This window comes from Falco naumanni, chromosome 1 (genome assembly GCF_017639655.2).
Source record: "Falco naumanni isolate bFalNau1 chromosome 1, bFalNau1.pat, whole genome shotgun sequence".
Taxonomy (NCBI): Eukaryota; Metazoa; Chordata; class Aves; order Falconiformes; family Falconidae; genus Falco; species Falco naumanni.
The window spans coordinates 95,550,218-95,573,651 of NC_054054.1; the positions used below are offsets into that span (position 1 = coordinate 95,550,218).

The window sequence follows — 23,434 nt, forward strand, 5'->3', positions numbered from 1 at the left end:
CAGAGCACACAGAACACTAAAAATAAGCGAGACACTTTATATCCAACTTGAATGTAAAGAATCTTTCCAAAACTCTTAAGGAGGTATTTTTTTTTTCCCTTGCTAGCATCAGACTCGAGCATGTTTCCAAACTGAGGCATGTTTCCACACTATGCCCTCCTCCTCCTTCCAATTTAAGTTGGACAACACAGTGGCCAAGTACTAAGGCAACAGTAAGCACCTTAAATTACTAAGTTATTCTGCAGGCTGATGTAATTTTATTGGTCCTATCTATCTATTTGTTGTTGTTAAACAACAAACTGCCCCCGCCCTACTCAGTGAACTGCTACAATATCAAGACACCTTTGGTCTAGTCAAAGGTGAATCATTATTATACACGTCACCAAATGAGATAACACCATAGAACGCACATGTAAAAATACCAATTATAAAAACAGAAATTTATTGTAAATTTTTAAAAAAACCAAACAGAGATTAAGTTTCTCGATAAAAAGTATTCACACAGCATTCATGTTGTGATTTTTTTATTTTATTTTTGAAATGAAACCATTGTACATTGTACAAACCATATCTACCGATGGAATAAATAAGTGAAAAATTATACTGCTGTACAACACACACACACACAAATCATAAGATGGAAAACGATTAGGTACTGAAGAAAACAAAATTCTTTACATCTTCTAACAGGCCCTTAGATATAAAGAACATTCCAAAACATGACAATGTTTATGTATGAAGATAGCCACCCAAAACCAATATTTTATACTGCCTTGTTGATTATTTTTTGTTGTTTTGTAAGTGCCAGCACTTTTTGGAATGTTTAACAACTACTTTCCCAAGCATAAAAATTCCAAGGAATAGTTCTGCTATAAAATGTTTGGCTGAGTAAATCGCTTATTCGGAAGGCCTTCCCACATGTTCCACAAACTCAGCTAATTTACTTGCTTGCTTCTAGGTTGTTTTTTTTTTTTGTCTTTCTTTCTTTTTTTTGTATTTATTTGTAACTGAAGCTCCAACATTCAGCATTGTAGCAAGGAAGCACTTCTTGATATTTGCACTATTTCTAAAACGTTAGCTGTATGAGAACTTTCAGTCTTCTCGAAGAAAATTATCTCTCTCCTTCTGCTCCGCATCTCAATGCTTTCAATAAACCCTTTTACAGTGAGTTCATAAAACAAGTTTCTGGTAGAGATAGGTCCAAGCCAAAAAAAGCTGGATTTAGATCTAGTTTCAAACCTCAGGTCGATTTGAATTTGATGTTCTGGTTTGGTCCCATCTGTACTTTCTGGCATTAAAATGTGTTTAATCACATCCGTTGGCCCATAAATGTTATCAGGCACTTCAAAAAAAGACTAATAACAGTCTTATACACTATTTTGGATTTCTTCATACCAGATAATGTCAAAGTCTCCTCCCTCGGAGACTGACAATAGCAGGTCTAAGGAACCCAAATCTATCTGCTTGTTCAGTTGTCTGTTGTCACTAGAATCTCTGGTTAAAAAAACACAAGTTCTGAATGTATTCTGTATAAGCTGTAAATAAAGCGTTACTACTTTAGAAATAAAGCCTCTAGGAATATGGTTATGATGCCTTGTCTTGTAAGCCACAGAACAATGAACAGTTCTGAGCAGAAGCCACAGGAGAGAAAAGGAAGTTTATAATTAAACCTGTTGATGTCAATAATGCCAATAAATGCTTCTATCTAATGAAAAATTTGAGGTATTTTTAGTGCTATTTATATATTTTATTTCTTCCTAAAGTACAGGAATTAGTTTCTAAATGAAAAGTCTATTTACTCCCTTGGAAACATCTACAAAATTAAAATTTAAAACTTGCTGTGATGCACCTGAAAGATAGGGATTAGTAAACATGACTACTTGTCAAAGGTGGCATCAGATTTGTTTTGTTTTAGCATTAAAAACAACAAAGTTAGTAAATAAAAAATATTTTTACGTTTGAATCTTTCTAGATTTGCCCATTTAATATATCAATAGAACTTCTCACAAAATATCACTTAAATCTGAATGTAATATACATACAAATCAATTGTCATTGACCAGTTATCCACATTTTAGGCATACACACAATTCAAGAGAGAATTCTACCGTTTCATTGCATATATTGTGCAAATACAGTTTTTGGCTCCTCATTTCCTTATTTTCAGAATGTTAATGGACTTCATGATCAGACCAGAAATCCCAAAAACTTATTAGGGAGCACACTGCTTTCATGAATGATTTGCAATCAAATTTTATTCAGTTAAAATCCAAAAAGTTTTATTTCAACATAAAGGTTCCGAAACTGAGTGTCATATGTTATTTGGAGTTCGATCCTACAAACATCTTATGGAAGGTCAGTATTGGCTCCCCACTCCTCCCTCCCTCTATTCCCTCCCCCCTACTTCCCCATTGTTTTTCATAATAAAGTGGTAATTGCAAACGCAATGCAGTAGTCTAAACGCAAGCCATTTTCACTATTGGAGAATTCAGAACTAAATAATCCTAATGATGAGCTAATTATGAAAATGTATCAACTGGAAGCAATTCCTTTTCGTTTAAAAAAGTATTTACAGTTCTTTGCTTACAAACTATATGCAACCATTTTCATTGCTGTGAGATTGTGTTTTAAATTACAAGTTCCATCTCCTGCACGAAGAGAAGACAGACTAAGGGCGCGATCCAGCAATATGTACGTACATTCATATGTACGTATGCGCCTGCGTGTGTACTGAAGTGAGAAATAAGCGGTTCCCACTGACACCAGGAGCTCACTCTGGAAGTACAAAGCCCCCAGTAAGACCAAGCCCTTACAACCTGACGCAGACGGTTCTGCACTCCTGCATGCTGTGAATTTGAAGGGAGTTGCGTGTACTTCATGCCTATCAATCAAGTTGAGCATTAGCACACTTCAACGTAACTGGGAAAGACACATTTCAAATAGTGATGTAGGGACTATGGAAACAACAAGGCTTATTTACAAGACTTGCTGAAGAAAAAAAGAACCCCCAAATACAGTATTAACCTGGAACACAGAAGTAAACATCTTCTAAAGAAACAGTACAATGAAATCCAGTTCTGTGAAAACATGATATCAAAAAAGACCAATTGAAAATAAATTCATTGTGCATCAATCCCTTTGATCCTATTTATATACATAGTGGAACTTTTCTGTAAAGCAAGTTGTACCCAGTACAGAGATCTGGACCTAATACGTGAAGTATTTTAACTGCTGTGTTATAGTATATATTCAGATCTGGACTATAAATGGTAAACAGATCATGTTAACTTCTGATGAAGTTAAGTGTCTAGAAGACCAAATTTACAGTTGCGAATGCCATGCATTCAATAAAAGATCTCCGCTATAGCTGCTAAAATAAAATATCAAGCTCCTTTTTCTCCTCGGACTCCAAGAGTGAAAATGGCTTCCTGATCTGTATTTGTTAAAAATTTAAGCACCAGGGATTTAAAAATTAAAAACAAAACAAAAACCCAAAACAAAAAAAAAAGAAGAAAAAAAAGAGAAAAAAAAAGAAAAAGCTTTACTACATGGCATTATACAAACATAGGCCACTTTGCAAAGGAGACAGTTGCAAAACAACTTTTAAAAGTTAGCACTGTTTTCAGAACACAAGGCACAAAACAAAAGCAGACATCACGCCAGAACAATGAACTTCACATGAAAGCTAATACCTGACCTGTACCATCCTTAAATATCTTACAATGTTAAATAGAGAAATGAAAAAAAAAAAAAAATAATACAGCAGCAACATAATTGTAATTTTGACTTTAGAAACAGTGCGTAGACCCCTCCTGAGTTGTTTACTCCAACCATTTCAGAGACAGTAACTTAAAAGTTCTCAATGTTTGTTTCACAGGAAAAAGTTTTCAGTGTCTGAGAAGTTAAACCTTTGTTAGGCTTTCTTGGATTTTTGCTTGGTAACTTGAAAAGTTAGGAGTTCTGTCCTCATCCAAGAGAAGATGCTTAAGTAAGGTTGTTCTATAATTAAGCCCACTGATGTACCTTACATAAAAACTGACCAGGAAAATCTATAGTCTAAATCTCTTCAACATTTTGTTGGGAAGCCTCTACTTTCATCTTTTTAGAAGGTGGCACTCCTTCAGAGTCCTTAATGAGGGGGGAAAAGAAAAACAACCACGTTATCATTGCTCTGAATTTCAGGCACCATAAACATCAAACAAAAAAAAAAGCACGAACAAATCCCCTGGTGTGTCATTTGTAAAATACAAAGCATCCCTGGATGCAAGAATGACATGACTGAGTGCGTTTGCTTCCTGAAGTCACTCCTCTACTTGCATCTTACCTCAACATCTTTACACTTCTTGTCGTCTACAGACAAAGGGCAAAATTCTAGTTCCGGGCTAAAAAACACAGTGAATATTCCAAGCAACAGCCTTGATGCATGGTTATACCTGGGCTTCCCTCAGCTCCACACTCGAGCACAACCCGCACCAAGTGCACACGAATTTTCTCCTGCTGTAGCCAAAGCAATCTCTACAGGACAGAACGCGCAAGGTTTTGGAAAGTCCAAGGTGTGCATCGAAACAAACCACCCACCACAAGGAACACCAAGGCACTGAGCAGTGCTCTACCTGAGGATCTCGGTGTCAGGGGGACAACTGCAAGGATAATGCCTGTCTCCCACCCACCCACAATTTTTTCAGTACCCTGGTAACTAAACATCCAAACGTCTCGTCCACTGGATCTACAAAAATTAACTTTCCTAACTGCTATATGCATTTACCTCTCTACAAGGTATTTTACTTTTGAATGGTCCTCAAAGGAGCCTGTCCAGCAGGTTAAGTCCAAGCATTTTATCAACATTAAAATTTAATATTCCCTTACAAAACTAACACAGACTGGTTCAGCAAACTGAAAAGTACATCAGGCCAACCTAGTCTTACCATGCAAATTACATGAAATTCAAGAAGCCAATCAGATTAACCACAAAACCAGACACATGTACATTTAATACTCTACAGCTGCTTTACTGTCCTCGACTTTGGAAATGAGTCTAAATACACAACTGGCCTCCTAACACTTGCCTTTTGGTAAAAATACTCTTTTCCAAATTCTAAGTAATTGGGCTTTTGTGCTTAAAGTTACCTGAGAGTTTTTAGATGCCTCTGTAATTATATCATTTTCTCCAGAGGACTGAATTTCTGCTTTCTCTGAACTATTCATGGAATTTTCCATTGAAGACTGTGAATTCTGTTCATCCGAGGTATCTGAAATTTGAAGAAACAATTTTAAACAAATAAATGAAAGCATTCAGCAGGAGCTTTTAGGATGTCTTCTCATTAGCAACATCTCGAAGACACGAACTTCACCCACGTGTAACCATTAACGATAACATCCATCACAGCTGTATGACTATAAAGAATTCAGCTCAAACTCCAGGAGCACAGCCACGGGTTGCTGCCAGAAGACCTCTGCCCTCCTGCTGCCGGAGGAATACAACCGCTGGGATCAGTCCCTAGAGGGAGCCAAGCTCCCGCACACCCTCCAGCTCAGAACCACCTCAACCTGCCAGCAAACAAGGTTCAACATAAACTCGGGTGACCCCGAGGAAACTTGCCTCAAATCAGAAGTAAAAGGCAGCCACAGAAAGGGCTGAATTGTGGTAACTAGTGGATCTAAAACTGTGTAGCTAAGGAGAGAGAATAAAGTTATTGGGATCAAAATTCAGCCACATATTTAAAATCCACTTCTTTGCTTGATACTACTTTTAAGATAAAGTTTAGAAATTCAGCTAACTAGCTTAACCATTAGGGTTGCAGAATTTCTAATTCTGGTGCATACTTGTGGAGAAGTCTTCCAGCTTGTTATCGCTCTTACCTGCTCTCACTTTTCACAGGGTTTTGGTTTCGGTTTTTTGTTTGTTTGATTTAAACCCTTCTCCCTCTCCCAAAGCAAGATTTATAACGGGCTCAGGGTTAAAGCACCCATTCACTCAAAGAGGGGATATGGGCACTTACATTTTAACTTTACAGCTTAAAGACCCTTGGAAGTTTAAACACAGTACATCCAGAAGCAGAGACTCAACAAACTCCAAACAAAAATAAACACCACCCAAAACCAAAGCCCTTTGATTGTAAAAGGTCAGTTATATTTCCTCCAGTACTAACATCAAAAACAGTGTAAGGACTGGAACCCATTCATTCCTTGACCTCATTTAAAAATCCTTTTTGAGTTAAATGAATTGTCAGAAGATTGCATGGAGTCAAGTTTCATGAAGTAATCTCTCCAAAGGTCCCTGATCCAAGAAACATATACATTTATTCTAGATGAAGAGAAATGCATAATCAAAAATTTTCTTGGACAACTTTGGTTAATGAAGAAGACATCACCAGTAAGTGAATATTTTTGTGGTGTACCGTGTAAAAAGCACCACAAGCATTTCTGGAAGTTTCTCTGACAGATTACAAAATAAAAGTGACCCTCTACGATGAGCAGTCTTGAAGACCACATTCAGCAAACTCGGACAGAATCATCTTCCTTTCCATGTCTCACCAGCAAAGCATGTTAATGCCGACAAAGAAACAAGTCCCAAGGGTCAGAAGGAATTTTTTATTTCAATTTCCAGTGTGTGTGCCTCAGCATACATTGCGGCTTGAGCTAAGGAGCACTCTGAGATGCACCCCTCTCCCCATGACAAAAACACACCTGGAGCAGCTTCCAGGACAGCCCGTAGCTGCTGTCTGCTCTTCCAGCTGCTGCTGACTACTACCCCTCACGCTCCTGCTGACCTTCGGGCAAAGGGATCTGTATTCTCAACTTCTTTACACATCAGAATGTTCTGAATGCACCGGTTTTCTTGAAGAAGCCCACTTTAGGTATTTCTGACCACTCAAACTGTCCCTTAACTTTAAGAAACCTCCCTGATTTCAGTGTAGTAATTAGAGATAGGAATACAAGGTCATTAACCCTAAGCAGATGCATAATGTCACAATTCCAGAGGTCTGATTGATCGTAACACTTTGGTAGGTAAATAACTATTGAATAAATTTTTAAACATGGCATGTAATCAATAGAGAAACTCTCACATGAATAACAGGTATTTTTTGCGATTACTTCTGCCTTTCATTTTACAGTAACTGGCTCTGGAACTAATCCAGAGAACTTGGCAGGATTTTCCCTGAACCTAAATTTAGTCAGGGGAGCACGTATGCTATGTAACAACTTCACACAAGAAGGTCCAGACAATATTAGACCTAGAAATAAATCCTTACCATTTACTGTGACCAAAAATGCTAGCGGAGACTTTCTTGGAAGGATATGTCTTTCTGATTTATTTCAATTTGGTGACGATTCAGTTGTCAAATCTTAACCCCAATTAACAACGGCAACATTTAACATACTTAACCATTCCAGTATTACCAAGATAAAAGCTCTAAATTTAAATTGGTTAGTGGATCTACTGAGCTAAGAACTAAATCAGGAGGGCATAATTTAATTGCTTTGCTATGGGAAGAATTCTGCAACCAAATCATTAGAATGGTGTTAAAGGACATCTTTTATCTGTTATAATAGGATGAAGAAAGTTATCTTCCCAAGAATATAAATACAGAGCATGTTTCAATTACCCAAAATACCATTTAAAGAGCAAGGTTCAGAACAATCTCTTAACCCACATGTATTTCTAATCTGCACGCAACTGCAGTACAATCCTGTAATGCTTTTAGAAAATTAGGACAGAATTCAAAGCTAACTTTTGAATAACTAACTAGAAGGTTTAAGAAAAAAGCAAGTTTGTAGTTTACACAATTAAAAAAATAATTTTAAAGTTATCTCACCTCTATTTTACTGTGACAGTAGCTAACAAACACTCTCAGGTCTACAGAAGTAATACATTGCAGGATTTGTGTGATTACATAGTAGCAGCCATTTCAAAGATGATGTTAAATTATTTCTTCTTTCAAGACTGAGATTATGACAACAATAAAAAAAAAGTATTTTTTCTCTGGAAAGGCCCTAAATGTCAACCTGACCTTTCCAGCTGAATGGAAGGATCACCAGTAGGCCAGAGAGATCATGGCCCATTTCCACATAAATGCTGAAAATCCACAAATCATTTCTTTCTAATTGTTATTATTCAGTTCTTAAAATGGATAAGTAAATAAATGATACACAAAAGGGTAACATTTTCGTTTGGCTTTGAAGATGGTCTTTTCAGCTTACCTTCTGAACCAGGCTGCTCCTTTGCTTCTGCCTGAGTTTCGTCAGACTTGACTTCAGTGCCGTCTGCTTGTGTTGCCAAGTTCTGTTCTGGTGCTGGACTTGAATTACTACTGTTTTCTTGTTTTATTGGAGAAGCATCAGCTATCGAACTCTGGTTGCTATTGTCATCTGTTAACAAAAGAGTTAAAACCAGGAAAGTCTAATTTGACAAGACAAAAAAACCCACTGAAATTCTGCCATATTTTTCCTGACAATGCACAACGTCTAGCTTGTCGGGGATCAAGTCCAAGCTTTTAGACTAACATTACATCTAACTTTTTCCCATACCACCACAATCTGCTCTTGCAGCCTATGCTGCAATAAAGAGTTTTCTAGCAGTTACTAAAAATCAGAAAACTGAAAAAAAGGTGCTCTAATATTATACGTTAAAACGAAGAGTGTTTTACTGAGATCACGTCCTAAAGAACCCAGAATTTTACAATACGAGTAAAACAGATCAGTTGAAGTGACAGTCTCATTTTATAGTTCATATAACATAGGCCTAATGAAGTGTTCATGCTGCAGATTTACAGATACGCATCACTACAATGTTCAGACAAGCAGATCGTTTTTGAAGTGTGTTTGGAAGGTCAAAAAACCCACCAAAACCCCTCAACAAGACTCTGTCAAGGTAAAATGTGACATGCAGTCCCAGTATGAATGGTTTCTAAGTGATAGTTGTCCACAATATTATTACTATAGGTAACCAAGAGGGAAGTTCCTGCTCCCTAAAGACAATTAACAGAGCAAAACATTATTAAATTACTAGCATGCAACTCAATCCACCTCCCCCTGCATTTGAACAATCATTACATCCAAAGGACTTCAGAAACACATAGCTGGTGATGGAACAACCTCTTTTCAGAGCAGCCTGAAGTCTAATCAGATTAAGTTTATCATGAAATTGTACAGTATGGCTAAAAACCACAAGGGATATATGATAAAAAAAAGCAAGCAGTATATTCACCTCATGGATGGGAGAAACAAGACAAGAAAAGTAAATAATCTGATCAAGGCAAAAACTAAGAAGTTTGAAAGAGGTCAAAAATTAACCCAGATCCATGAAAATCCTGCTCAGTCCTTTAATTGCAAGACCATTCTTGCTCTGAACACTGCAAAAACCAACCAGGAGGCAATACAAATGCAAATAAAACTGAAATGAAAAATTTACAACCCACTAAAAAGTGATCCCCTCTTATCAGCTCAAATAGTGCTGCATTCTCATCTGTAACTGTTATCCAAACACCTAGAGAGTAAAAAATGGGAACAGAGCTGAGCTGCGCAAGCCTCTCTGTAATAAACACTAAGTTAGCACTCAACAGTTCACATTAAAAAAAAAAAACCAAACAAAAACCAGAATTGACCTAATGGTGCTTGACTAGCAAGCAAAAAAAGTTTTCTTAACCAGTTAATTTCATCAAGCTGAAGCAGAAGGAAGACACCACAGAACCAGAGCTCACTTTCTTAGCTCTTGCAGAATTCTTTCAACCTGAATCACCTACAGAGTTAAAAAGTACAAAACCTGCACAAATATTAGTAGGTGCCACTGACGCTTTGGGGTCTTTTGGTCAAACTCAACAGTCACTACTTCATCTGAATGTAGTATTTTGAATAGTAGATATTTTTATATTTTGCTCCACCAACATTTTTTTCCCACACACGCAGCACAAATAAAAAAGGCATTTAAACAACCATTAGTACATCTACAGCAGTCCAAAGTACCAAATGAGTATCTGATGCTGTTTTAACTGTGACTTAAACATACTGTCCATACATCTGAGCAATGGAGAACATGACACCATTAGCTTATACTTTCACAGCAGTGTAGTACGGTAACGGGGCTGACCTTCTCACACTCACCATGCATGTCCATCATCCCCGGAGAGGAGCTGTTCTCTGGAGTGGTCACTTCAGAGCCACATTTTTCATCTTTGCCTTTTTTCTTATTCTTATTTTTCTGAAAAACAGAAGGCACCGCAAACAAATGAATATCACCATAAACAGAAGTGCATGTTGCAATACAAAACCCTTCCCACTCATTACTTCTGCAAGCATCTCTTAATTTCAAGTGAGAAATAAAGCCAATGTAATAACAACCGACATCAATAACGCATTAGTCCCAATAACTGCAGGGCTGTTTTTCTAATTGTCTTCTTCATAACACAAAACACTAGGATATATAGGTTTTTATCCAGAAATTCTAGTAACATTTAGCACTTAAACATGTTTTTCACCTTCAAACTGCACAATTTTTGTAAAAAGTACAAAAGTTCTCAATACCCCTTCATTCTACAAACAGGGAACCTGAGGCACGATGATTAAATGGCTTGCTGAGACTGAGTCATAGAACTTGGGAGGTACTGGCTGCTAACTTTGTACTCAGTCCAAATTTGGAGCTACAAAAGCAAAGTCAAAAGAATCTCTGCTACAGTGGGAAAAGGGACAAGCATCACTGATCAGAGACAGGGCTAAGATTCATGAAACTACCCTATTTCTGAGCTTGTAACTGCTCACTGTATAGTTTATGCACATCAACACACGGCTACAAAACTCAACACATTCTCCCTTTCATATCAGAAAACTTGTATACCTAGGCAATATGCAGGCATGTGCAACAGGAACAATAACAGAGCTAGGATTTTAACACTTTTTACCTCTTTCTCAGTGACCAACACTGCAGGGACCTCCTCCTCCTCTATAATTAATGCTGCTGCTTCATTAAAACTAAAAGATGGCTCAAGAAAAACCAGACTGGCCTAAAACAAAGAGCATAAGCAAGCCAGTCCTACACGAACAATAGGTCACAACATGCTCATGACCAAACAACAGTATGGACTGCAAGCATTAAAACAAAGAGAGACAGTGGCATCCATCACGTGGAAAATCTGCGCCTGCTAAGGGATGCAGCATTTTCAATTAAGAGGTGACGTAATCAGTCTCATAGGAGAAAGAGCCAGCTGCACTGCTTTTGGAGGATCCTTTGTGCCTGCTGAGAAGACATTTAAAAGCCTGACTCTAGGAAGAATGCTCGGCAACCCATCCATTCAGGTAAGACAGTGTCCTCCAAGGAGGGAGGGAACAAAAACCACAATCAAATATTGTCTAAGACTGCAGAAGAAATTCAACAAGTGATACCCAGAAAGACCATTCCCTCTATTTTAAATAGACTATTAGGTTTAATTTTAAATTGTGTTTTTACTCCAGAGAAGCCGTATTTTATTCCCTAATATGCGAAACAGAGGTGAACACACATGGACTTCTTTACCTTTGAAAAACAGAAGTTCAGAAGGTACATAATCCCTCTCAAGTTCGGGGGTTTTTTTGTTTTGGTTTGTTTTTTTTTTTTATTTAAGGTAAAACAGACACTTTTGCCACAAGAAAAATACTGAAAATGACTGCAAGCAATTTCAGCTGAAAAGTTTTTTTTAAAAAAAAGGTTTAACCATCAAAGCAGTGAGGTCCTAAAACAGCCTTCCAAAACTAGGAGGAAAAAGCCTAGCTAATCCTAGTTCTTAGACATGTCAAAGTGTCTTAGGAACAACGTGTGAGGGGGTAAGTAATCTAATCTGTGTTCGCTAAAAATCAAAGACAACTTCCATTTTGAAATATGAAGAAGTGAAAAAGATCCCATCCTCCTATTCTAGTAAAAAACAAGCGTAGTATCTGCTCCTTCACAGGTGGATAAAATCAGATATAAAAGGATGTCCACAACATAATTAAATAGCCAAGATGACCCCTACCTGAGATTTATTCTTAAAATACATGCATCTGTTTTAATAGTGAGAACCTCCAGAGCAAAAAGACAAAAACCTTATGAGTACAATCCTGCAACAACTGCAGCTGCACAACTGCCTCTACTTGTAATGAACAGAATGCGACTGTAGGACACTGAAGTAACTGGTCTTGAACAAGTGTCCCAATTTCAACAAATCTAGAGCCTAAACCTAAAGATTATGGCTCAAAAAGTACAATTAAAGTTTGCACATAGAGACCTTTATATAAACTCATTCTTCGTAACAGAGGGTCTGACTTAAGGCAGCAGTCACCTTGAAAATTCATCCAGAAACTCACTAGAAATCCTATTTCAAAGTTCCATGGCACCCATCATGCAGGCATACTTAACTGCAGGAAGGCAATTTTCAGAAGCCATGAGCCTAAACATCCTAAATCTCTCTCACACAGATAGCACAGCCTTCCCTCCCTATGTATTATAAATAATAAAATGAAGACTCAACATCTGACAACTAGAAAAAATGAACAAGTATCTGTAAAGAAACCAGGAAAGGTTTCCTGATTCACAAGGGGTTACTCCACAGAGATGCTGCTCAAGCACTGGAAGAATACAAGAGGTTTACCACAACTCTGACAGTCACTGAAATCTGTGGTACAACCCACCAAAGGTCCAGAAAAAAACCAAACTCAGTTAAACCAATGCTAATCAAAAATAGGTCTTGAATTTGGACTTTGAATAAGACAAGACCATGACACTGTCCTGTCTGGAAAACCATCATTTTACACATTTGTAACATGGTAGTTTTCTTCCAGATGGGTCTTAACTTGTATTTCAAATAAAGTAAAAGCACATGACAGCCCAAGGAAGGAGTACAAAACTTCAGATATATATTCTATCGTATCATTAATTTACTGTGGTACTATGGATTAGTTTGCTCTCTGTAACAGTATTTCAATTTATAAAATGAGAGCAACAATTTGTAAGCCCGATCAACTTCGATTTATACACTTATTTTCATGCCACATGATTGTATCATGGCACATGAACAGTGCACGCTAAGAACGTGAACATGAGGCATACACAAAACATTAACCAAGGGCAAGCACACATTACAAGAGAAGCATGTCTGCTGTATTGCCTGGGCTGGTCATCTTACAAGTGATCTCAGTTCTACAGGATTTTCCTACCCTTACTTCAGTGTTTTGCACCTATTTTTGAGCAAAACAGCAGTGACACACAGACACTCACACAGGGAGTGTCTCCGCACAGTTCCAAACCAGCTACTTTTCTTTAAAGCACCAGGCACAAAGAGGGGAAAAGTAAACGTCATCTTACATTCCTCCCTGCCTCCCAATTATTACATTACAGTTTCAAAAACCCATTTCAAGCCGAATGTTTAACAGTTATCTGAGAATTAATCCAAGTTGACTCCAAGAAGACAGCTACTCACTGAACCATCAACACCACTTTCTATAGAGATCAGCATTTCCCTAGAGCTCTTCTATTCAAATGCTTGCAAGATCCACACCAGTCTTGGCTTAAAGGCTCAATGAGCATATTTCTTTTGCCTTTCCCTAAACATGAGTGTCTACATCTTGAAAAAAGCAAGACATCTGCAGGATACTTACATCATCGACTTTAGGCTCTGTTACTGGTACCCATTTGTAAATCCTTAGGGATGTGTCGCCAACTGTCACCCACTTCTTCTCCCTATAAAATTACAACGCAGGAGAAGTTAAAGTTAAACTTAGGATTCAAAAGAAAGTTATCTACTATTGTAAGTTGTCAAGGATTTAAATAGGCTATTAAGTAGGATGATCTCTATTACATCGTCTTTAGTACTGCATTGTGTAAATTGTTCTTTGCATTTCACAAACTTGTTAAGAGCACTGCTAACCTCCAGATTTCTCAGGGCTGTTACTTGACTAGGTGAGTAACTGCAGTAGCAGTCATAAGATCTGGACTGAAGAAACAGTTAAGAAGAACAGCTATTGAAAAAGCAGATTTAAATGCCTACAATTTTCACTTGAAGTTTCTAGAGAGCAGAAGAGGTTTTAGACAGACCAGTGTGTTTTGATTGTCATGAAGCTGTTTAATGGTATTAGAAATCTAAATGCATTTTGACCATCTGAGATTTATTTTTGGGTAGAAATTTGCTGCTAGCAATTTAACGTTCACTCAACACTCCTGTCAGACAGCTCTGAAATTCCAGCCTTAGAACCAACAGCCTTACTGGTAGCAATATGTGCCGGGATGCAGAATTCAGACTCTGGCGAGCCTAGCTCTCTTGGAAAAAAGCAAGGCTGAGGCTATCAGAGAGGGAAAAAGCATAACCTGCAGCACTCTGTACAGACCCCTGCCAGCCAGCCATGAAGTCATGACATTGACAAACTGTGAAGGAAATCTGGCTGGAGGGCGTCACTACATTAGGGGGTCACTCAGTCACAGAGTGCAGAGATGGAAAGGATGCTGAACACTTAAGGGATTAATTCCTTGAGCTCTTTACATCAGAATATTAAAAGAAGGTCCACAATGCCAGAGAAATTTCATCACGTTTCTGTGATCAGTTTTCAGGTCACAGATTGCCACTGCTGGTTCCTGGGTTTGTAATATAGCTCTGCAAATGGATCGATTAAAAGTTAACAACAAAGACCAATTCCATTAAGTAGTCAGGAACATCTGAAATTAATTTGGCATGAGATCTCAAGCATTTTTCTTTTTAAAAAACACATTTAAATAATAGATTTGGGATCCAGTTATAGATTTTTTTTTTTTAATATTCTTTGCAGGATGGGAGAAGCTGCATGTGACTCCAAATATATATGTGATAGCTCCATTTTTAGAAAGGGCTTCCAAAATCAAGAGCAGCCACATTGTACAAATGCCACAAACATCCTCCTGACTATTTGTTTTAGCTACTAAAGCCAATCATATTTGTTTTCCCTTTAGAGGAGACACTTTCCTGGTGGGGGGGGGGCGGGGGGGGAGGGGAAGCTACATATGACAATTTGATAAGTTTTGGATCTGTCCACATGGATATTTTAATTAAAGTACAAAACTAGTTCAGATTCATTTCTTTCCCACTGCTCTTCCTGCAGCACAGTTCTTCCTCAATGTGTTTAGATACATCCATTTGGGTACGCTAGCTGGCTGAAGTGTGTCAAAACCCAATTTTACGCTGATTTGGAGCTCTACTGCTAGATGTGATAAAAATGACAGTGGAGATGAGGGCATGTCAATAATGAAAGCATACTTAACTGTGAAGAGATGATCATGATATAATTTTTCTTTTTTTTTAAGGATACAAGACAAACTAAACTTATTTCTACTTAGGAAAACCTTTGACATTATGGAAATAAAACCTACTGGGGTTTTGTTTTGGGTGTGGGGAGAGGTGAATAAATGCTTTAAAAAAAAATATCAAGATTTTAGTCTTTTCCTACAGCAAAATATTACTTAGAGATGCTGCACTGGAAAACCAAAAGTTCAAGATACCTGTTAGCATCTCAAAGCAGCCTCACACAGCATCTTCACTGGACAGACTGTAGAACACAGGAGGAAACCTATATTAGTAACTTTTTCCTTCTAGTATTAAAGTTAGCCCTGACATTTTAATTCTTTTGAGCTTCTTAAGTACCACTTTAAGTTTTGATAACCCTCAGCTATAGGGATTTTTTTTCCACTGAATTAAATACACAGTAATTCAGACAACAATGGGGATAAGGATATTTTGTGATGGAAGTACACCAACATCCCAGTCCTGCAAACATGGCTAAAACAAAAACCCAACATCACACTGCTATTATTCAAATACTTCACATGTGTAAGCATTTACAGTATTGAAGGTTTAAGACCATACAAGTATTAACAAGAAAAAAGAAGACAACCTCCCCTAAAACTTAATAAAATCAGCAGCAGCACAAACACAAATTTGTTAACAAAGAAACTTAATGACTTTCAGACATTTAAGATCAACAGGGCAAAATAACTGCAGCATTTAAGATGTTTACAGCAAATAAAGCTTCAAATATTATCTGTAATACTTACTGCCTTTCCATTTCAAAATGAAAACCAAAAACCAAACCAAACAAACAAAAAAAAACCCCAAACCCCCAAAACCGCTTCTACTCTGAACACTCGCTTTTTATCTTTTGTGCAAAGACACCAGCCCAACCTGCTGATCAGGGACTTCCCTTTTAATTTAATTAGAATTGGCAATTTACTGATGCTGCCCATAACAGTAAGATTGCTAAATGCTGCACAAGCCACAAAATATTCTCACTGACCAAATGCCGGAGTAGGAATGAGGAATTAATGAACTCTTGTGACCATTCTGTTGTGAAACCTTAAGTATTTTCTCTACCTGTTTTCCTGTCTGTAAAATGGATCTGCTGTTGAACCTACTCATCCCAAGACTGACCAGAATTCTACCCCTGTAACTCTATTCCATCTTTTTAAACAATCACAAGGCATATTTTTTTTTTATTGCACCATCCCCCATTATACTATATAGGCTGATCTCTATATTGACTGGTGAATTGGAAAAGGGGGGTGATGGAACTCCACCAACCTGAGAGTTAATCAGGCTAAAAATGTGGCAACTACCAACTTCACTTGCTGACAAAGTCCATAGCTTTACAAAAAAACCCTTTTTTCTGGTTTCAAACCTCTCCTGTTCCTCCATGAATGACTCAGGAGTAACAACACTGGAAAATGGCAAAACTTAAAACATATACAATAGTATTTTTTTCTTCTAAACTTCCACACTGAAAAGAATCTTAAATATTTTACTTGTAGTAAATTCAGAAACTAACGAATGCAACAGAAACAAACCCTTACATTTATCTGAAATTGTGTTAGCGCATTTTTAAATTCTGAACCATATCTGTACAGCATTTAAAGGACAGACAAGGATAAGTAAGGTAAGCATTAGTAGCAACACTTCTTTACTGCTCATGCCTGAGGCATATTTAACATCCTAGAACTTAGATAATTATATCTCAATTCCACATTCGAAATAGCCCAAGACTCTTTAAATATATTTATATTTTGTATGTTAACACTAAAGCTCCAAAGATGAATATCAAATGCCATGTATAAAAGTAATATACCGGTGAGCAAACACAACAGTGTATATTACACTTATACATAAAGTGTCAAGGCAGCTCCCGCAGAAGCAGCGAGCGCTAGAAACATTGGATGGCACAGACACAGAAAGCCTTTACTGCCAATATATTATCATTCGAGAAAAGGCTTTCACACTTGGCCTTTTACCGTGACTATCATTTATCACAGTGATCTGTATTTACACAAGGATTGGCTCCCACATACCCCATCTTCTGTTGATGATCACGAAGTGACGTCATAATGCTGAATTTATCACATCACACTCACTTGCATTGCAACAGAGTTTGGTGAAAATCACAGAATTATGACCTCCCTGTGGGATCAAGCAAAGGAGAAAGGGGAATGGGAAAGAAAATGCCATTATTATACACAAAAAGTGCTGTCAGATGCACAAAAAAATATTTTTTTGAAACGCAGGCTTGCTTTTCAGAGCACGCCTATCGCTATGTAGGTGTTTGTCTAGTGACTAATGTGAAGTAGCCCCAAACAGACACAGTGTTTCTTGACCATGCTGCAAATACAATAAAATACCATGTAGCATGAACAGACAAAGACTAATGGTTAAGGACACCTTCTCTCTGAGTTTATCTAAATATGGTACATTATGAAGAGTCCCCTTTAACTTACAGAGGCCAGCATGTTCTTAAGCAAGTTCTCCTAGGTTCCACGTTGCAACATGCACCTTTTCTTACAGTAAAGGGAAACACGGCTTACGCGTGACAAAACCCTACCTTTAACATCCACCCAACTTCCACTGAAGCCAGAGAACATATCTTGGCTCAAAAAGAAATAATCACGAGCCAGAAGAGATGTATTATAATTCAAGCATGGTAACAGCATGTTTGGGCCACTACAGTACTTCAGTACAGCTCCTGCACATACACTGGGTATTTTTACATCAGCTGCCACTACTTGAACTAAATCTTAGCGGAAAGCTAAACACAGCCACTGTAGCCAGACTGAACTAGGGTGGCAATAAGGTAGTAGCAAACAGCCTTTTTCCAAAGGCATCACGTTAAGAAGTTCTATGTCATAACCACTCTTCCGTGTGAAAGCCTATTTTAAGAAGGAAGCATGAGCAGCAAAACCTGCAGAGGGTCAATCTCAGAGCATTACATACCACACAAAAATATTTTAGCAAGTCTGAATGGAGACTGTGAACAGAAAAGCTACAGCAGCATTGTCTAGAAATTCTCCTCTAACTGGCCACCGCTAGCGATCCCAAGCAGCGGTACCAGGTAACACTGCCTGTGGTGGCTTCACTCCTCCACCTTTACACAACACACTTCGTTGTAAGCGAAGTCCCAAGTCATGCCTGGCTCTACAGCCCATTCCTTGCCACAATAGAAACTTAGCACTTCTGTAAGTACTTCCATCAGCTGTCCGGGTTCACCTCTCTCCTCCATAACGTGCTACCACTATCCCTAGATTAGGGCTTTGATGGGTCAGAAAGAGGTTGGAGGACTTCTGCAAAGATACTGCAATTCAAAGACAAGGCAATACAAAGAGCCTTCCTCATCCCTGGTGCTTTCTCTGCATCAGGGTACCCATCCCCATCAGCCACACCATACCTCCACCCCTACATGCCCACACAGCTGTCGAAAAGCTCAGCAGTGCTATGCACAAATTATTTCACTGCCTCCCAAGATGTCCTACCACTTACACTTGTACCCTGCCCATCACTTGTCTTTTAGTAAAAGCCTGCATTTTCCTTCATTTAATACATCAGACTTCTATAAAACAAGAGTTGCCAGTATTTTTCTAATGCTGGCTGAGACCACAACAGTTTTTGCCTCTCTCTTCTTGAGAGCCCATTTACAATCTACACATACCCATCAATCTTTAAAAACAAAAAACAACTCTGTACCTTTCACAATTCATTGAGGTAAACATCTCAGAGCATTTGTTAAAATAGACTGAAAGAGAAATGGTGAGTACATTTAAAAAGAAAGAACTACCCTCTTAGCTGTGGAAATTTAACATTTCTGCCACACAAATACTACACAACCATGTGTTCTGTAGGACACGTGCTACATGTTTTCTAAAACAGATGTTCATTCATGAGAGTGGTTTAAACAAAGGAGATAGGGTTACGTTAATCTCAAGATAAAAATGTTACAACTTCACTGTTTACTACTAAGTTCCAGTAATACCAGAAGCGCTCTCGGCGCCCTGCAAACACACATGAAGATAGGGCACCTGCATCAAAGGGCTCACTGTCTAAGAACACTAATTTTCTAAGGAACAAAGTCTGTACTGATGGAAACTGCTTTCCAAGAGGCACATCCATAGACGTGGCAGTACAGGCTCTCAGTAATACTGCGCTGCAAGGCTGCTGCACACCTTCACAGATCGATAAAGCTTTGGACAGCATGCACCGGGGCCACGGTCCCGCTCGGAAGAGTTTACAGCTCAGCCTGCCTCTCTACTCATCCTTGGCACGCAGCGCTCCGAGCACACAAGGCTCGGAAAACTCTGCACTATGCAATGTTGGATGCACGGTATTTTAATCTTCGGTGGCTGCATTTCCACAGAAGAGCTGTGGATGGCAACAAATTGCTCCTATTATGCAAATGAAACTGCACGCTTGGAAATTGCCTATGTGGCTCTTCTGAAGATGCAGGAATTGCTAGTGTGTAAAGTTCAATTAAACCAGCCAAGTCTTCTCAAAACATTTAAACCACAAAACACAGAATCTCTCCTCCTCGTTTCCCACTGTACTTGACGGGGGGGGGGGGCGGGGGGGGGGGGGGGTAGAGAATCATAAGATGCACCTTCAAATTACAATTCCTCTAAAAATAAGAAAAATGGTTTACGTAAACACTTGCGAGATGTACACACAAAAAGCCATATGAATACTTCTGATGGTAATCAACATCACATGATTCTGTACAGGACCCCTTTAAAGCAAGTTGTCTCTCAGGAGGGTTAAAACGTACAAAAATCTATTTATACCATAAGATTTCTGTTTTATAGAGGAAGCCATAGCAACTGACAAGAAAGCCCTTGCCAAGAAAAAAACCCAACAAATTAGACATTCTGTTGAATGGCCAAGCTTCTGCCTCTACTCCTCTCTGAAACCCACAAACTAGGATTCAAAGGAAGTACGCTGCACTCGTGAATGAAATACCTACGGACAAAACAGTCACGCCATACATCCCACAACGCTCCTGTTGGAACAAAAGTCCTGTCACAGCGCTACACATTGTTCTGACCCTTCAAAGCCGGCCCACCAGTCAGCAAACAGCACTTAAAAACACCACCCGAGTAGAAGAGAGTTCCTGAAAGCAAGCGAACTGCGGTGCTGGGGCTGCTCCGGCTCCCTACACAATGGCCGGATTCTTTGAAATCCCCATCTCGTGCCCTGCGTTACTGGACACACGTCCCAGTTCTTTGTCCAGCTCAAGCCAACAGGCCCGTTCGTGTGCTTAAGGCAATTTAAAACACAACAATCCATTTCACCCCAACACCCAACCACGTATTTAATTCTGTATTTTGCTCTTCTTTTAAGGGAAGGAAAGTGTTAGGTGTGGATGGCAACAAGAGCATCCCCTTATTTTACCAGGTTCAAAACAGCCGAGTTATGCAGATTAATACTAACACAAGGGATTTCCCCATGGATTTCAAAAAGGTTTAAAGGAAGTATTTTAAGATACATGCACAAAGACTGCTGAACAGTCAACTTGCTGGCAGAAAGAGATCTGCTCTCGAGTCACACCGGTACTGCTCTTTATCCCATCCAAGAACCCTGGACCAACCGTGCAGAACATTGCAGTGACTGCACTGTATTGTTTTATCACCTCATGTTGATTTTCCTAACAAAAGCAGAAATAAAAGGGAAAATAAGAGAAAAAAGGGGACGGGGGGTTGTCAAGATGGGCAAAAGGGGGGGGGGGAAGGGGGGCAAAAGGGGGGGGGGAAGGGGGGGCAAAAGGGGGGGGGAAGGGGGGCAAAAGGGGGGGGGGAAGGGGGGCAAAAGGGGGGGGGAAGGGGGGGCAAAAGGGGGGGGAAGGGGGGCAAAAGGGGGGGGGGAAGGGGGGGCAAAAGGGGGGGGGGAAGGGGGGCAAAATGGGGGGGGAAGGGGGGCAAAGGGGGGGGGGAAGGGGGGCAAAAGGGGGGGGAAAGGGGGGCAAAAGGGGGGGGAAGGGGGGCAAAAGGGGGGGGAAGGGGGGCAAAAGGGGGGGGGAAGGGGGGCAAAAGGGGGGGGAAGGGGGGCAAAAGGGGGGGGAAGGGGGGCAAAAGGGGGGGGGAAGGGGGGCAAAAGGGGGGGGAAGGGGGGCAAAAGGGGGGGGAAGGGGGGCAAAAGGGGGGGGGAAGGGGGGCAAAAGGGGGGGGGAAGGGGGGCAAAAGGGGGGGGAAGGGGGGCAAAAGGGGGGGAAGGGGGGCAAAAGGGGGGGAAGGGGGGAAAAAGGGGGGGGAAGGGGGGAAAAAGGGGGGGGAAGGGGGGAAAAAGGGGGGGGAAGGGGGAAAAAGGGGGGGGAAGGGGGAAAAAGGGGGGGGAAGGGGGAAAAAGGGGGGGGAAGGGGGAAAAAGGGGGGGGAAGGGGGAAAAAGGGGGGGAAGGGGGAAAAAGGGGGGAGAAGGGGGAAAAAGGGGGGGGAAGGGGGAAAAAGGGGGGGAAGGGGGAAAAAGGGGGGGGAAGGGGGGAAAAAAGGGGGGGGAAGGGGGGGAAAAAGGGGGGGGGAAGGGGGGAAAAAGGGGGGGGAAGGGGGGAAAAAGGGGGGGGAAGGGGGAAAAAGGGGGGGGAAGGGGGAAAAAGGGGGGGGAAGGGGGAAAAAGGGGGGGGAAGGGGGGAAAAAGGGGGGGAAGGGGGGAAAAAGGGGGGGGAAGGGGGGAAAAAGGGGGGGGAAGGGGGGAAAAAGGGGGGGAAGGGGGGAAAAAGGGGGGGGAAGGGGGGAAAAAGGGGGGGGGGGGGGGAAGACAAAAGCGGGAAAATGCCAAAGCACGTTTAAGGCCTAACAAAAGGGATTATTTCACTAGGGGCACAACCCTTTAATTATATAATTTAGAACAAATTCCAGCGGCAATTAGGCGCTCCCTCCCGCTTCGCCGGGGATTTAGCGCTGCCGGAGCGTTTGCGGGAGCCGATCCCGCTCGGCTCGGGCGCTGACGTGCGCGCCTCGGGGGCTCGGGAGGCGAAATAAATCAATAAACGGGCCCGAGCCATGGCACAACCCTCGGGAGCTTCTCGGGGGTATTTCTGACGTGCTGGGTTATTTATTTAACACTTCTCCGAGCGCTACCTCCGCACAGCCGCGGCGGCGCTGCCCCAGGCCCGCTCCTCAGGGCCCTTTGTAGGGGCGGCGGGAGGGGGAGGGGCCCGTCCCGACCTGCCCCCCGCCCTCCCCCCCCCGTCACGGCCCGGCCCGGGCTCGGCGGAGCGGCGGGCCGGGGTCGGCGGGGAGCGGCGGGGGTGGCGGGGAGGGGGGCTCGGCCGCACAATGGAGCCGCCTCTCGCCCTCACACGCCGCCGCCGCCTTCATGTGACTCGCAGGAGCGAAATGGCTTCTGGGTGCCGCCGGCTCCCCGCCCCCCGCGGCCGCCCGGCGAGCTCCGGCCCCGGGAGGGGACGATGCAGGGAAGGGCGGGGGGGGCGCCGGGGGGGGGGGACGGCGGGGGGCTGCGAGGGGGCGGGCGCGGGGTCCCGGCGCGGCGCGGCCCGCTCACCATTTGCGCACTTTCTCGATGGCCGCCATCACCCGTTTGATATCATCCTTCGCCCGGCTCCGGGTCTCGGCCCGCACCGACCGGCCCGACATGCTGCTGGGGGGGGCGGGGGGGGCGGCGGCAGCGGCCTCAGCGGGGGAATGCGGCGCTACTCGCGGCGTCCGTCGGTCCGTCCGTCCGTCCGCCCGCCCGCACAATGCTCCCTGCGCTCGGCGCGGCGCGGCACGGCTGGGCTCGGCGCGGCTCGGCTCCGCCCGCCCGCCGGGGGCCGCGCACTGCGCACGCGCCCCGCGCCGCCGCCGGCAGCCCGCGCGCGCGCGGGGCGGGGGGAGGGGCCGGCGCGCGGGACGGGGACTGGGAGGGGAGCGCCGGTGGGAGGGGACGGGGACGGCGAGGGACCGGCGGTGGGAGGGGACGGGGACGGCGAGGGACCGGCGGACAGCGAGGCCGGCTGTGTCCTTTTGTCGCCGGGGAGGGAGAGGGGTGAAGGGGTCGGGCCGGACGCCTGGCTCCGAGGCTGCTCCCGGCGCCGAGGGGCCGCCGCGGGACGGCGGGCGCGCCCCTCCCGGGGCCAGGTGCCTGTGCCGGGGAGAGCTCCGAGGCAGCTGCCGGCCCCGCGGCTCCCTCTTCGGCCCGCTGCCCCGGGGCTGGGAGAACCCCGCGGGCA

The 23,434-nt window shown here is 42.1% G+C and overlaps 1 protein-coding gene across 2 annotated transcripts; it reads right to left on the reverse strand.

The window, feature by feature from the left end:
* Positions 1–507: 507 nt before the first annotated feature.
* On the reverse strand, positions 508–23,033 carry BCL7A (BAF chromatin remodeling complex subunit BCL7A). Of its 2 annotated transcripts, XM_040609802.1 has the most exons (7): positions 22,768–23,033; positions 17,306–17,414; positions 13,603–13,684; positions 10,102–10,198; positions 8,203–8,370; positions 5,128–5,249; positions 508–4,128 (listed from the first exon to the last, which is right to left on the reverse strand). In XM_040609802.1, the coding sequence occupies exons 2-7, from the start codon at positions 17,338–17,340 to the stop codon at positions 4,057–4,059; spliced, it is 576 nt and encodes a 191-aa protein (XP_040465736.1). In that variant the 5' UTR covers positions 17,341–17,414; positions 22,768–23,033; the 3' UTR covers positions 508–4,056. The 2 variants fall into 2 exon arrangements, with proteins under 2 accessions (XP_040465736.1, XP_040465727.1); XM_040609793.1 differs by lacking the exon at positions 17,306–17,414.
* Between the last annotated feature and the right edge of the window lie 401 nt (positions 23,034–23,434).